This window comes from Poeciliopsis prolifica, unplaced genomic scaffold (assembly GCF_027474105.1).
Source record: "Poeciliopsis prolifica strain line A6 unplaced genomic scaffold, Auburn_PproV2 SCAFFOLD013, whole genome shotgun sequence".
Lineage (NCBI taxonomy): Eukaryota > Metazoa > Chordata > Actinopteri > Cyprinodontiformes > Poeciliidae > Poeciliopsis > Poeciliopsis prolifica.
In genome coordinates this window covers 5333926-5350479 of record NW_026562388.1, presented here as the reverse complement: position 1 = coordinate 5350479, position 16554 = coordinate 5333926, and the positions used below count along the sequence as shown (strand labels likewise).

Sequence of the window (16554 nt, the reverse complement as noted above, 5' to 3'; positions counted from 1 at the left end):
CTTAGAAGTCCCGTCACAGTGGCCAGAAAACAAACAAAAAAACAATGAAATTCAATAAATTAATAAATAGTTATTGAAAATATTGCTTCATGTTTTTATCCACTCAGGTTTTCTACAGCTCTGGTATAAAAAAAAAAAGAGATGTTTCCGTACCAGGGAGATCCTGATTGGCTGATAAATTTTAAGCTCATAGATTTTGCGGAGACTGTAAACAACAAGTGACCAACAAACTGTCTGCGCACCAAAGTGATAAGAGAAAACTTCCTGCCAGAGCCAAATTAGATGGGAGTTTTCCTGTGCTGTTGGACGGAGGGAAAAGAGAGACACTTTACCCCGAGCTGACGGAAGGACTGTTGTGGTACTGCGTGATTCCTGGCAGTGGGCTGTCACAGCTGAGCAGGCTTATTGTGCAACCACTTTATGGGTAAAATATGTAACATGTGCATACTGTCTGTCTGTGTGTGAGTGTGTGTGTGTGTTTTGAGAGAGGAAGAATGTGGTAAGCTTGTGAAGGGCATGCTTGTGGGAGCTTGGCCTCAGTGGGCAGGATGTGGGTGGAAGGGACCATCTTCAATACATTTCCAAGCGCACATGTGCAACAATGCAGGGCTACGAGGAAAGCCTATTCACATCATCAGAGATGCGTGAAGCTAATCAATAAATGCGACTGATGGTTACGTCATCTAATTAGCCACTGCTGCCTGCTTCCTAACAGCCAGGTTGATGTTCTTCTGGACTCCAGAGCAGCTGATTTCAAAGTGTTCTGATGAACGTGAAGTGACGGCGAGGAAGTGATCGCGGTGGCGACATCACTTGAAACTGCTGCACACCTTATTGGACGGTGGGATTCGCCGGTTCTCTGACTGCAGCGCTCGCCTCGGGTTCACTTCTCTTTCTCTGCAGCCGGGGCCTCCGACCGCAACATTCAGATGCCAAATCACCATGGTGATCCCCTCGGTGGCTCACTGAACCCCATGAACACAACCCGCCCCACCATCGCCACCACCACCCTCCAATTCTACCAGTTTCTAAGTGCCTCCCCCCCCCCGCTGCCTGGCAACAGCGGTGCCATTGGATTTCCTGTATATTTGGGCTGATTCCTTAAAGAGGAACTTCACCTCAAGAGCAGAAACAGAGCGTCACCTCTTCTCTATACTCTCCTGCTCCATTTTATGAAAACTTTGATGCATCTGGCAGATTCAGAGGAAATGACAAGCTTCTTGGGAATAAGCAAAATGCCAAAAGTGGGGTGGACTGGCACCAGAATTTGGTTTCGAGGATAACAAAACACGGCCATAACGAAAACTTGTTTCAAAAGCATAATTCAAAATGTCTGATTCTATATAGTGTAGCGATGAAACAATCAGATTAATTGCAATTTAGTAATCGATTAATGGCTAAATGGAGTACACAGGATTCTGGAAGAACAACACCCTGAGAATGCCTCAAGTGGCATAGGTTTAGCTTCGACTGGTTCAAAATCTATAATAAAACACACATTATTAAACACCTTTTGCTATCCAATTATTAACTGGTGAAATGAAAGAAATGCCTGTCCATCTTTTGACTGACATATCTGTGTTCCTACTCATATGAACAGGCCAGTGATATTCAAAAAAATGTGGGCGTTTGCTCGAACAGTATGCTTGCTGCTTCCTTATGTTAGAACTACTCACTGACAGTCAATTGTATCAAGGAGTCGTAGTTCTTTACATTAAAAGATTGGTCACAAGGCACCACTCATGATGTCTGTGGTTTAAAGATCTCAATCTTAAAGTTATGGGTTTGTTTTGCACTGCTTCTCAGTTTCTAGCCATGATCAGTCTCCTATTTATGAAGTGAAAAACAATGTGGGAGTCTTAATTATATTGAAAGGTCTGTAACTCACCGGTAGTCCATCCTCAGGAGCGTCCCCTTCACCAAACGGACTGGACACTGGAAAAGAAGAAGGGCACATGAGAAACGTTTGACCTGAGCATTTCACTTAGTCCGAAAAATGTACTTCTGTAAAAAGAAAAAAAAAAACAAAAAACATCTGGGTACCAGTGTAGGCAAACTCATAGTTTAAAACTTCGCCACTAGAGGGCAAAAACTCAAAATAGTCAAGAGTCCTGCCCCCGACTTCCTCCAACCAAAACACAACATTTCAAGCAAACACTGTTAAACATTCGACTGAATTCTCAGCAAACCGATCTTTCGTTTTTCTGTTTCACCATTAATGTTTAAAGTCTGCTAAGCACGCCAGAAGTTTTATAACAACGGATCCTTGTCAGGCCAGAAAAGGTCAAGGCTTCTGGTTTCCTTTGCCTGTCGCCTAATGGGGAAATGAAAGCTGCTTTGTGTTAGTGGGGGGGACAGAAAAGTTAATGAAATATGCAAGAGCCAGAATAATGTCACCCCAAAATGCCGTGAACCGTTTTTATACCCAAAACAGCTTCTTAGTTGATAATAGGAGTCAGAAAACCAGTCTTTAAGTTCATTTAAACTCCTCAAAGTTAAACTAACTTTGAGAAGTTAGGAAAACAATGTGATCTGTGTTTTGTGTAGTGAATAACTTTAAGAAAGTAAATGTATGTTTAATGGTTAGTACTTTGCAAAGAAAAGATGAAGTCTGTAATACTTCTATAATACTTTCAAATGACAATTGTTTTTCTGAGTGAAACTGAAAAACTTAATAGTGTGAAATTACAAATAATAATGACAAAAATAGGCTTTTTTAACACAAAAGACAAAAAATAAATTTAAAGAATGAAATATTGATTTGTAAACAGATTTTATTCATGAATAAATAATAGTGGCCCTTTTATAAACAAACAATTACTTTTTTTAATGTAGCAATACATGCAGCTGAAATATTTAAATTATTTTTCTTAGCTTAACTTTAAAAAAAAAAAAAAACAAAACAATTCCTCATTTTTTAGTAAAATTGCTCTTTTTCCTATAAATGTAATGATGGCCAAACACAGAAGCCCTGACCTTCTCAAACAGCATAAAGTTAGTAGCACAAGCATATTTGAACCAGATCGTTCAAACATGCATATTTTGAACGATCAGGTATTTGGGCATTTCAACCCAGCGAGATCTGTGGTCGTCAATAGTCTTTTTCTTGATGTCTTTGGGTTCGCTCTCATTATTCTGACATTTAGCAGATCTAAATAATTTTGGGAATCCATGCTGTCCTAAAACAGGAAAAGTTCAGTCATAATGAACGTTAGAAAAGTTGTATAAATATCTGATTTAAACATGAAGTTTAATAAGCCTCTGCTTCAATATACATAAACTTCCTAGAAGACCTAAACATATAACCAAGTTTAAAGTAATATATTCATAAGCTTCAATAATACAAGTCACAAACATTTCACATTTCAACAGAGTAGAATATTTCAGTGTCAATACATTTGTTTAAACTGGGCCTTTCCCCTCTGTACTGTCCAGTAGATGCTGCATTCAACTGTACGTTGGAACTGGGAAGTTGCAACTCCAAATCAAGCCAGTTTCGACCACAAGATAAACAAGCATAACATTTCTGTTTGCTCTGTAAATTGCTCTTTGAAAAAAAAAATCATCTGAGTTACTGATCAGGAAATCAAACTTCCTGTGGTATGATTATTTTGTCACTTCACTGCCAGCTCTTCCAGCTGGCAGTGAAGGCAGCACAGTGTCAGCAAAGTCTTAAGAAAAACCAGAGACCTTTGCCATCACACAATAAATCTTCGTTTATTACATCTTAAAAAAATAAATAAACAAGAAAACATGATTGAAAAATCAGGAAAAGCTTGGACCGTTCTCATTGGAACTTTGTGCTTTTCCCCACAATATTCCAGAGAAAGTAGTTTTACTGTACCACTGGCACCAAGTGAATCTTATAAAACACTGTCTCATTTAATTAAAATCAATTAATTACATGCCTAATTTAAAGCAGCGTCAGTCAGTTGGCTGTGCTTGGGATGAGAACAGGGAAACATGATAATATCGTCTCTGTCAGGAGACAACGTTTTACTGAGCCTGTGTGAGACGCCGTCTGTCTGTCAGTCGCTCTGTCCGTCCATCTCTGAGTCACATGGAGGAAGGCTTTGTGTCTGTGTGCGTGAGTGTGTGTGTGTGTGTCTGCGTGCATTGCTCTGCTTCCAAGAGAAAGAGGCCTCTTGCAGCACGACTCTGGCAGTGCTGGGCCGCGAAGCTGCCTGAGCCATGTGCCTGCCGTTGCCTTGGCAACAGCAGACTGCAAGACTAATATGCACACGTGCGCACACACGCGCAGGCAAAAACATATTCGCTCCTGCTGCACGCACACACACACACACACACACACACGCAGCAGTACAGCAATGCAACAGGAATACAGACGAGCTTGTCTGCCTGTGCAGAGCCGAGGCATTACACAACATCTCCAGAATAGAGAGAACGCCAAGCGAGAGACGAAAACAGACAAAAGGCAAAGGGGTGGCAGGGTAAACAGAGGGAGAGACAAGTGCGGGCGCTAAGGCAGATCCTCTCCTACTGATGTTCACATGAAAGTCTTCACATTTGGAGCAGCTATGAGCTGACCCCTTCATTCTTTTTTTTTTTTTTTTTCCCATGTTGTGCACATGTTGAACAACAAACTTCAACGTATGTTGGGTGGGGGATGTTATGTAATCCAACAAGACAAATCGGAACCTGACTGGCAACCCCATTCAGGGGTTGATCTGAGAAGATCATTCAGTGGTGTGAATTTGTATTCAGCCTTTTTTCTCTTAACATAAAATCTAGTGCACTAAATTCCCTAATGAGTCAGAAGAGTCTACCTGTAAGCAATTTAGTCTCAGTGTAAATCCGGTTATTCTGTTAAAACTGGAGAGGTTTTTACTGAGGACCAAGCAGTATTGGAAAGAGTATAGCACTGCAGAAAACCTAGTAAAACATGGCTTTCTACCTTAATTTGACAAGAACAGAATTAACTGGAGAAGAAGCCAAGAAGCCTACATATTTTAGCTCTGGACTCTGAAACAATTAATCTGATTAATTGTGGATAATTGATCATTGACAAAGTCATCATCTACTTCAAAAATCAATGAATTGTTAACTGGAGGACTCAGACACAAAAGAGGTAATTTACTGAAATATACATATTCAGAGTAGCAATATTTGAATTTTTTTAATTTAAGATAAAAGAAAAAAAAAACGTGTTTTAGCCAAAATGTCTTAAGAGGCATAATCTTAGCTTTACCCGGTTCAGATTTAATAAAGGAATGTTATGATATTGCATTGTAGAGACTGAATTGGCTACTTTCTTAATCAAGAAACAAAGGAATTGAATTATTTCATTCTTTGAAAAATCTGTAGAATGTACCATCCATTTTAAAAAAATCAAATTAATTGATTAATTGTCAAAATAATCAATAATAGATTATTCAGTTACTAAAATAATCTTCAGTTGCAACACTTGTGCACTCTACAAGTGTGACCTTTCCGGACCAACAAGGAGAAAACTACTGCTGAAAGAAAACTTTAAGAAGTCCCTGTTCTGTTTGCTCCAAGCCATTTAGATGTAAGTTGAACATGAGGAAGAAGGGGCTCTGGTCAGATAAAATTAAAACTGAATGTTCTGGCCTGCATGCGAAAAGCTGTGATATGGAAAATGAACACAGCACAATATCCACACCAGTGCCTAAGTGAAACATGATGTTGGCAGCATCATGCTGTGGGGAAGCCTTTCCTCAGCAGGTTCAGGGGAGCTGGTCAGAGTTGAAGGGAAATTTTTTTTGACTGGGACAGAGGTTCATCTGCTCGCTTGACAACAACCATAAACATACAGTCAATAGAATAATTTAAACCAAACTATATTTGTGTCTTCGAATGGCTCAGTCAAAGTCCAGTCATAAAACAAATAGATAATCTGTGTGGTAAAAGTATTTAATCTGGCTGGCTGGAGTTGAGCTATTATGTATAGAATGGGAAAAATTAACTTTGCATATCCAAAAAGATTACTGCAGGTTAAGGTGATTTGAAAAAGTAATGATTCACCACACTTTACAGATTTGTGCTGGTCTATCACATTAAATCCCAATAAACAAGTTGGAGGTTAAGGGGTTAAGATGAACAAGTTGTTCTTTGACATGAAAATTTACAGTTTGAGTTTTATGAAAACATTCTTCAAGCTGAATAGTGCGTGGTTGTTAGAAGTGTTATCTTTATGATAACACTGCATTATGTCTTCACTAACAGGAAATTCAGTTTGCAAACTCAAACAATAGCATTAAATCAATCAATCAAGTTTGTTTGTACAGCACCTTTCTACAACAAGGCAGTTCAAAGTGCTTCACATCATAAAAACACAAAAAAATACAAAGTCATAGAACACACAGTCAACAATTGAAGCATTACAGGTACCTTCAACCTAGAAACTGCCTGGACCTGTGCCCAAAAGTTCAAATCTCAGATAAGCACTTGTGGTCAAGAAGAGACTGATGCAAAGCAGTGATAAGCCTTTATTATACGATGTAATGTTCCACCTCTATACTCCCCTAGGGTTCCAGAGTCTAGAGAGTAAAAAAAAAAGGGGAAAAAAAGATTGTATCTTACACAGCTCACCTCTTGTGCAAGAATACTGGGTGGCAGATTGCTGAGTTCGCAAGCCTCCTACTAATTGGATGACTTTGAAACCTTTGGCTCTGTACAGAAAAATATTGCTTATCAGGACCCGAAGCTGCCAACTCAAGTCCATCACAACTTAAATAGCACTCAGTACACCGCAAGCCAAAGACTACTCCATCCATTTCTCAATTTTAGCAAACAGAAACTAAACCTGACTGATTTCTCCTATCTTAAGTTCAAGCCATGTCTCAGAGTGCCATCCGTTCTAAAAGTTTCTCCTTTTACTTCAGCTTCTCTTTCTGCCTATGAGACTCTGAGTGAAGCCTTAAACTGTCAGTCTCTACTAAAGCAAGACCCAAGGTTATCAAAGCAACTGGAAGCGACAGCAAGAAGGGTCTTGCTTGGGTCCAGCGAACAAGCGGCAGCAACAGTGCAATCGACACGACGCATCTCTCATCTCTCCCAGAACAGAAGCTTATCACACACCGCTTCATCATGATTTTTTTTACAAGTATAATAAGATTAAGAAATATGGTGGAAACTTGGACTGAATTCAGAACCAGTATTTCTTGTTAGCGTGCCAAAGGAGAGTTCTACAAGTAACTCTGACGTTTTTGACAAATGGGAATGAAAAGAAACAATAGCCAGCACTTGACGGATGTATTTTTAAGGTGAAATATTTTAACTGAGGACGTAATGCTGACTTATCTGGTTTGACTTGCTCTGAAACACAGATAAAAGCCACATAGACAACAGAGTAGCACGGCCACACCTTTGTTAATGTCCTCAATGGCCCGGCGTACTCCCCTGTCAAAGGCGCGAGCGTCAGCAGGGCTCTGGAACGTCAGTCCAAACTTCTTGTCATTGATTCTCCAGTGGTGGAAGATGGGGTTGACCTTATTGTATACCAGGTCTCTCTGCAGAACACATTCCAGCACCACCTGGAGAGACACACACGGTTTTCCAGTCAACAAGGGTTACATGGCAACAGATCCAACTGTGCAACAGACCTGATTACAACATCCAGGGTACAGTTAGACCTCATCTAGAAACAAATCAATGTTAGATCTATAACTAACTCAGATTAGGTGTAAATATTTGATCTGCAAGTACCCCATGCAATCCTCATGTGGGGCACAAAAAGTCTGTAACTCAGAGAGAAACGGCACAAAACAAGACCTAAATTGTTGTTGTATATTTCTTATTGTCGTACTGCATTCTTGCCCTTGCTTCCAAGACACATTTTTCCAATTGGAGACGAATAAATCTTATCTTATTTTATCTTGGCATGATAATATCATAACAGTAATATCAATGGATGTAAAACGTATAAGTATTTTGTATATTTTAGGGGGCAAAACTGACTTAATGAGGGTAGAAATAAGAAAAGTTTTCACAATTTTTGTCCTTGCGGATGAAAACAACATGCATTCTGTTGAACATCAAACTGAAAGGTTACTGCACTTTCGACTCGATTCCAAGAAAGGCAAATAGTTATTTGGAATATTTCCACTCACAAATAACACAGACAGTCATAACTAAAGGAGCAGCACCCACAAAAATTAAGGTATTGCTGTTTAAAAACTTCAGTATCTCTGGCTACCAGAGCAGATAGCCCAACTAATTTACCTTGTTACACTCCCTTAATGTTTGTGGGGTAACATTAAGTCACTGTTACCCCACAAATATGAAGGAAAAGAAGTATAATTTGTGAAATAAACACTTTATTTCATGGGTGTTTCTGCTACAGTTTTGGTAAAATCTTAGTATTAAGGGAAATACAATGCTGAAGATAACTCTTATACATGTAATAATCAATAAATAACATTATTCTGGTGATCTAGCGATTGATAGCTGTTTTTGCCTGAAATAAAAATAAAACCTTTTTTGTTCATTAAGAACATCAAACTACATTTCTTCAAGGTTACTACATCATAAGGATTTAATCTCATCTCCTCCTGGTCATCCTAAAAGCTGAAGAGCAGTGGTTTCAGGAGACCAGGAGTGTGTGGGAACATTTTAAAGCCAGGAAGCCCCGAGAGCAGGGTGGAAAAGAGACTGTGCTTCCAAAGCCTATTATTAATCAGGGCTACTGGGCTGCCTGCTGGTCTTCCTCTGGGTAGATTAAATGAAATGAGAGACGGCCATTACCCCTGGTGAGGTTTTCACTGACATGCACGAGAGGTGACTTAACCGAGTGTGGATGGTGACACAAATGATGAGAATGAGTAAATACAGTAGCTGGTGTAATTAAAATGAAAACACTGTCTGTAATCTGGGGGATACAGACGGATCCTTGCCAATACTCGATGAATGCGAGCTTTCTCGGGTCTGAGTATTGGAAGAGATTGAAAATGTGGATGGTAAGTTAGAAGAAAGAGTGGACATGTCATTCTATCTGGGCGAGCTGCTGCTTTGTAACCTCTCAGCATGTCCCCGTACCTTTCTTGAAGAAGAAAAGAAGGGCAAAGGGTTATGCTTGTATGTTTTTCCAGAGTTGAAGGATAAAGGGAGGGAAGACGAGAGGGATGGGGATGTGGAGAGGATGGGGTGACGAAGTGGGATGATGGGGGGGAGGAGTGCGCATAGTGCCTCTGGGGGTGACTGTGGAGGCGAGACTGAATGGAGCCAGAGCTAGTAAGGTGAGCATCGCAGCAACGCCTGACAGAGGAAGAAGTATCACAGTTGCATGGCAGGATGACACTTAACACCACATTCCACAATGTGCTCAAAGAAAAGACCAGAGGAGGAGGAGCCACCTTTCCAGAAAAGCAGACAGAAAGCGAACACAGACAGGATGTGTTAAATGAGGTGAGGGACAAAGACGGCTGGATGCGAGATCCGTGTAGAACAGTGATATTGTAAGACAAGACAGATTGGGACCAAACACAATGAAACAAAGCAGGGAAAAAGTAAGCCAGAGAATGCACTGGACGCTTTGTATCAACAAACCTCATGTGATGGTAATTTTGAAAGAAATATCACTATTGAAAGCTAAATGTTAAAAATTAGCCTGCTAATATGAGTCAAAAATGATTACATGAAACACTGAGATACAACTATTCGGAGTGATCCCAGACACTACCACATTTACAGCTCATAGGCTACCTGTGGTGAAAAGTAAGGTGCTGAGGCCGAGAGCTTAAGTTAGAGATTTATTATAATCCAAGAGCTGGTATGGTCAGTTAACGTCCACCAATTAGATCTGTAGTTTTAGGAGAGGCAATAGTGAGAGAAAGAGGGGTGGAGAAGAGAGAGCAAAGGAGGGAGGAAGTCGGCGAGTGATTGGTGGCTATATGGAGAGCCAGCTGAGTCATCACCAGCACACTCTGTGCCGCATCACTGCGCTTATAGACAAAACCCTTCCACCTCTTTTCTTCCGTCTCCCATCTTTATGGCTCCACCTCCACTTCCTGCTCTTTGATTAGAAGCCATTCTTTTCTTTTTGAATCCCTCTCGCATCTTATGTGTCCTCAGTCACCTGATAATGGCTTGCAAAAAGACTCACATTTTGCTTTAAATTAAATGCAGTTCTGATCTTGTTTTTGTCTGTCTTCGTGGAGCAGCTGCTGCTGTTTAATTCAGCCAGAAGCGTGTACTTATATCACATAGTGCCTTGGAAAAGTATTAAGACACAGGCTTCCATGTATCTATTTTATTTGTTTGATAACGACCAGCACACAATTACAGCTAATTAGCTGTAATTAGAAAGAAAATTATAACACATTTTTATAAGGAGGAGTAAAGAGACTCATGGAATCTCCAGAGATCCATAGGTCAGAATGAGGTCAATTTCATGTTTTCTGCCAGATAACCAACACCCTCAACAGTAAAGGGCATGGTAGAGGTAGCATCATGCTGTAAGGGAAGCTGGTGTGAGCTGATGGAAAGATGAGCATACTGGGTGTTACTGGCAGAGCTTTCAATCAAAAAGACCATTTTCCACCAATCCAGCTAGAGCACTTAATTGGTTCTGGATGCTACTAAATAGTTCTTCATGTTTGAACCCAGATAAACTCTGGATCTGGCACCGAAAACAAGTGCTGTATCAGAACTACCATGCAGCTGGGGCAGACGAAAGAGCCACTTTTGTCAGAAGTTAGGGGCAGTCTCTTGGGGAACGGCAGCCATGTCTGAAACTCTGCAGTCCAATTTCATTTTTGATCAGTCAAAAATTTTTAAAAATTCTGTAGCAGCAGGCACTGATATTGAGTGTTTCTTCCTCACTGTCTAACATTAGTATGAGGTTTTCTGTTTTCTTGGAGTCATCCCTCTGATGCCCTCAAACAGTCGGTAGCACTGAGGTTGAAGCCAACACCCTGGCACTGGGTGGCATCCTAACAGACCTACATATGGCCGTGTGTTTGTTGTGGCAACTGGGGACCCTGGCGGTGATTGGGGTGTTTCACCACATCCCAGAACAGTTGCCGGGGTCTCTGAACCACGTCTACGCCGCGTCTGAACAACAGCATTCTCGTCACACCCTTTTCCGGTGCCACACGCGTGCTTCTGTAGCAACGCGCAAAACACGAACCCGTCGCAGACATGAAACGCGTGCAAATAAGCTCAGTCAATAAAGATGAAAGCGGTGATTCAGGCGCCCATGTAACAAGGCTCTAAAGTCAGATAGTCTGAGGTTGCCAGATTCTCTGCATCATGGTGGCCTCTCCTCTGTGATCTGGCATCCAACATTTCTCGCACCAAGAGATTTACACTCACATTACCACAGAATAAAGATATTCTAAACTTTATCCACTGGATCTGGCGTGCATCTAATGTGCACAGTAAAGACAACAAATTCAGCTACTCAAGAAATAGACTGATAATACAGAATATAAATAAATTAAACTTCTTTGCTAGTATCTTACGTATTGCTGTGTAAAAAGTTTAAATCATGCATTTCAATAACTGTCAAAATGTTATAATTTTTGTCTTTTACAAACAAAACTGATTATACTCTGAGCAACTTTTTCTTTTTGACGAGCTCTAAGAGAAAACAATATTCACAGTGTATTTCATTCTCACACATCCATACTTATAGCAGCGGAGCTGTCATGCAAAATGCAGCTCCAGCTGTTTCCTGGAACTTGCCGTTCAGTGTGCCAGAGGGGCAACACACAGAGAGGTCAGAGATCAAACTGCTGACTGTTAATAAAGGACAGCTCAGTCTAGGGCATAAAAGTAATTAGTAAGAAGCAAAAACAACAAACGCTCAATATGTGATAGTTATTACCCCAGCTAACTGCTCTTTTCCGTTCTGCATTCATAAAAAAATGTTTTATTCAAGGCAAATGTCGTGTAAAAATTGTGTTAAATCTTCCAGAATCCTGCCATGCTTTTTGAGTTTCTCACATCCCTCATCCCACATTCTCCTCTGAGTAATGTGGCCTTCTCCCCGATGAAGTCATCGTGCATCACAACATCACGCAGTTTGCTCCTATTTTCAGTTACCTGAGCCACAGAGGAGAGCCAAAACATACTTCCTGTGAGGCTGAAAGTGTGAGTGAGGCAGCAAAGGGACAGGAGTCTGGGAAAGCTGAGCTCACAATGATCCTGCTCAACAGAACACACTGTTTATCATTTGCACAAATTATTGTGCTTTAAAGGGCACGTCTGGATAGAGTGTAAAAATTAATATGAATTTATTTGTACAGTTCCTTTCAGATTAATTTTGCAGACTCATTGTGTAGATGTGATGTTTTGGGATTTTAATGATTTATTTGAATCATCTTTTGCCAGAGTGGAGTAGTTATACACTGGGTGTACAATTTAGAATTTTGTGTTACATTTCTCCCATCTGTACCGAGATATGTTCCCACCTATGCTTTGTTAAATATTTCTTAGCCATCTGAGCCTCAAACACACACATTCTCTCTTGATATTTCCCTACTCTTGCTATCAGGACAAGTAGAGTTCATAAAAAATTGTTGGTTTCCTGAAATGATCCCACTTTTAAAGGTTCTGGCAGAAATGCCATTCCAGAGGCTTAATGTTAGCCCAGTTCATCCATTCACAAAACTATCTTGATGTATGTTTAGGGTCACTGTCAATAGTTTAGTCATTTATCTGCTGATATTTCTCCTTTACTTTTCCATCCATATGAACAAAGTTGCATCTAACATCTCACATTAACTACTTTAGAAATACTTATTGTGGCTAAGACACTCCGTCTTCATCTTGCCTAACCGTACAGATTCTTGTGGAATAGAGGATATGTTCCTGCTTTTTCCTAATAATGACGGACTTGAACTGTTGCCAGCGCAATGGTGACGAGCCTGAATAACTTCAGAATATTATTTCAAACTGGAGGTCTTGGAATCTGCTCTTTAGAAATGACTTCAGACAACTTTTTGGGTAAATCTACAATTCACCTTTTTAGGTTCTCATTGAGGTTTTTTTGGGGTATTCCCATTGGTCAGTTGATTGAGTGCTGTCCGATAAACCCTTGTAATGCTCTAAATGACAAAACCTTCAATTGTTATTCATCACCAACTTAAAGTTAATAAGGTTTTAAGGTAATAGTACATCCTAAAACACTAATTATTTAAAAACTTAGGAGAATGCATGTATGAGCTTGCATTGATAAGAAGTCCTAAATTCAACCATTTTGCTCAAACATTGTACAAACATTTCCCACTAAAAGCTACAATGTAATCATGCGTTTTTCCAATGTATGCAGACTTTTCAATGAAACTGTATGCATACAGTTAATATGATTTTATGCAATGCAGTGAATTCATGGTGTAGGCCTTATATTCTCTCACCAGTTTGTCTTTGAGTCTTTCGCCCCTGATGTGGAACTCCACAGCGGTGGGACTGGGACTCGGACTGGGAGTGGAACTACAGGGGCTGAGGTTGCTGCCGCTTCCTCCACTGCCTCCGCTGTGGGTGCTGTTGTTGTCCTCTGCCCGGCTGACCTTGTAGACGGTGACACAGCTAAGTCCTCCACCCCCCAAGGAAAGCCACCCACCGCTGGAGTCATCCCGAGTCATGACCACTGCTCTCACACGCGCATAACTGTCACTGCATGAGAGCGAGGGAAGAAGACAAGCAGGGGAAAAAAGAATGAATAGAAATGGAGTTAGCTGCATTGTGCAAAACAAGCAATATTTACAAATTTGCTGCATATATTCCCTTGTTTGCATCACCTAGATCCCATAGCTTTCGCTGAAATACTATTTGTACTAAACCTCACTAGGATGAGAATCTTCCCCTGAACAGACAAGGTTCTAGTTTGCATTTGGATACTGACAACAATAGGACAGGTTTGATTTATCATTAGCTAAAAACTAGTCACAAAAAAGTATTATGCATTATACATCATATTTACTATGATGTAACCAAGTACAGTCACAGGTGCAATAAAAACACAGCTGGATAATGAAGGGTACATTTCCACAGCAATATTTCACAAAATGATAAGCACAAAAACATAAAATTAAGGTTTTTTTAATGATGTCACTAAAGGTTCAAGAGTCAAGCCTTTAGTGAATATTTTGGTGGACAAGCAACATTTCACAGATTTCCATGTCACTCTGAAATATTGAGTTCCACTCCAGTCTGACTTGTTTGGCGACTCGAACCGTTGCGCTAAATGTTGCCACATATGATGTCACCAGTCAGATAAATGTGAACATTGTTTTTGATGGAGTTTTTACAACAAAACGGTAAAACAAAAAGTTTTGTGTATAGTTTGTTCTATAGGTGACAAACAACATCTATAATGAGTTTGGTTTACAAAGCATTTTGGCTAATTGTTTTTTTTTTTTTCAAAGAGTTTTTTACATCAAGAATGTGTTTACTTAAAAAAAACTCTGAGAGCAGATTTGCCTAAATTCTGCATCAGATGTGTTTTTAGTAACAAATCAACTCCATTTGAGCATCATGGATGTAACATATTCAAGAAACACATAGAAAATAAAGAGAAAATGACAACAATAATGTTCCTAAATTTATTGTGTCATCTCACGTAACAGGCTAAAAGCTGTCCGAAGTTGTCAGTGTATCTTTAACCCCATCCAGAGGGTGACTGACCATGTGGTCATATTCAGTCTCTGGCCGTAGCTGAAACCAAACCTTTCAACGAAAGTAGAGGTTTTAAAACTAGATAGTACATCATACTCCCCTCTCCCCTTTGAGTCATAGAGACCATCCTTTCATATGCATATCATATCACATGCATAATAAACTGCAATTAAACACCAATAAAAATCCAACAGCTTACATGAAGTAACACAGTTGACATATATAGTCAGATTTAAAACAAATGAGATGTACACTAAAAGGTTTCTCTCTTGTTTTTATTTAGATTTTCTTGGAATTGAAGCAGATATAAATATTCAGTCTGAATATCTTCACTGAGTGCATACAGTGTATACTCAATACATCCCAGTTTATCCAACATATAAAACAACAAAAAGGATATATGTTTCCAGCTCAATGTTAATCATAGTGTGTTCGGAAAATGGCATGGTTTGTGTTTTAACGTCATCTAACTTATGATCTACTTTTAAGATTTTTGAAGCAGGTGAAAAGGATTACACCCTTGAAGGAAAAGCTGCATGTGTTTTAACATTTCTCAAAACTTCTTAACATTAAATTCTGCTAACAAACAGCAAGTTTTCTGTCCTAGTAAATAAATAGTTGTATAAGTAAACTGAAGATTGGTGGGTTTGCAGGTTAAATCAATAAATCAAGTGAAAAGTTAAAAACACAACAATCGCCATAAAGGACTTAAAGGCAAAGCTGAAACTCTGTGTATGGTAGGATAAGAGTAAACAGTTTGTTTGATATCTTTTCCAATAATTATTCATTTAAAAATCAAAGATTAAGTTTGACGTTGTTCCGCTTGTTTTCTCACCTTTAGTCAGATCGTTCCCTGATGAGGTAACAGTGAACGGGACCATTGGAAATGACAAAGGTCAAGGCGCGTTGAGGACTGGTAATATATTAAAGACGAGGAAGATTACCAAACCAAGCAAAAAATAACTCAAGATGTTTGCGAGCAGATGACTTCCTGAGACAAACTGTTCTCTGGTCAGTTCAACTGGCAAAGATGATGTCAGAATGTGAAGCGTTTGTAAAGAATGTTACGAGCAGCGGCCAAATGTGAATCAGACACCAAGTGAGAGGATTTTCACTCCCAGTGACCGTATCTGCCTTCACGTGAAAGCTCTTGGCACCAAGAACACAAGAGCACAATATTTATAAAACAAATATTTTTCCCACTGGCAAAATCAAAAGCTCACCATCTTGAAGAGGAAGAGTATTATTTCTATTTGGTCATTAATACGCAAGTGTACCATACTGAAGTAAAACTGGGACACCCAGTCATATTTATCAAAAAGACTTTTAAACAAGCAGTTCTAAACATTACTTATTCTATTCATAATGTTAAAGTGATTTGTCCTTGATGTACTGAACTGAATGATACTGCAGTAGATATTATTTTAATATAAGCAATATAGAAACCTGGGTTTTTAAATTGATTTAGGAATACAAGTATATGTTGAGAAACTGAGAAAAGAGTGGTACCTTTAGGACAACCAACATCCCAGACAAAACTTTAACAGAATTCATTTCCTTGTCAGTTAAGTGTTTACAAATGAAGTCACAGAAATTGCAAAAGGGGAAAGACGCTGTTAAAAAATGAACATTTTTTTTAACATTCATTCAAGTTGCTACAATATAAGACTGCTAATTATTTTTGCCCTTTCACATTTTGATGTTGAGATAATTAGCAGCAACAGCTAAGGATAAGCTATTCAAGCACACTGATTTTTGCGTCATCAGAGATGTCTCATAAGAAAAACGAATGGTGAAACTGACCCAGGAAACCGTGGGAATGACATAAAAACACCAAATTAACCGTGTTCTAGTTGGTACAAGTTGGAAAACTCTTTGGCTTTTTGTGCAAGCTGACCACAGTTAGCGATACAAGCCAACAACAATGTATTTCTCTATGTTTTGCACTGGGAA

General features: G+C 39.4%; 1 protein-coding gene across 1 annotated transcript in view; it reads right to left on the bottom strand.

Moving 5' to 3' along the window:
- The window catches only part of spred1 (sprouty related EVH1 domain containing 1), a 38415-nt gene that overhangs the window by 9117 nt on the left and 12744 nt on the right, over positions 1 to 16554 (bottom strand). Inside the window, exons 2-4 of the mRNA XM_055038390.1 lie at positions 13341 to 13599; positions 7349 to 7517; positions 1889 to 1935 (exon numbers count right to left, since the gene is read on the bottom strand). Coding sequence (XP_054894365.1) covers positions 1889 to 1935; positions 7349 to 7517; positions 13341 to 13599 — 475 coding nt within the window. The remainder of the gene's footprint in view (positions 1 to 1888; positions 1936 to 7348; positions 7518 to 13340; positions 13600 to 16554) is intronic.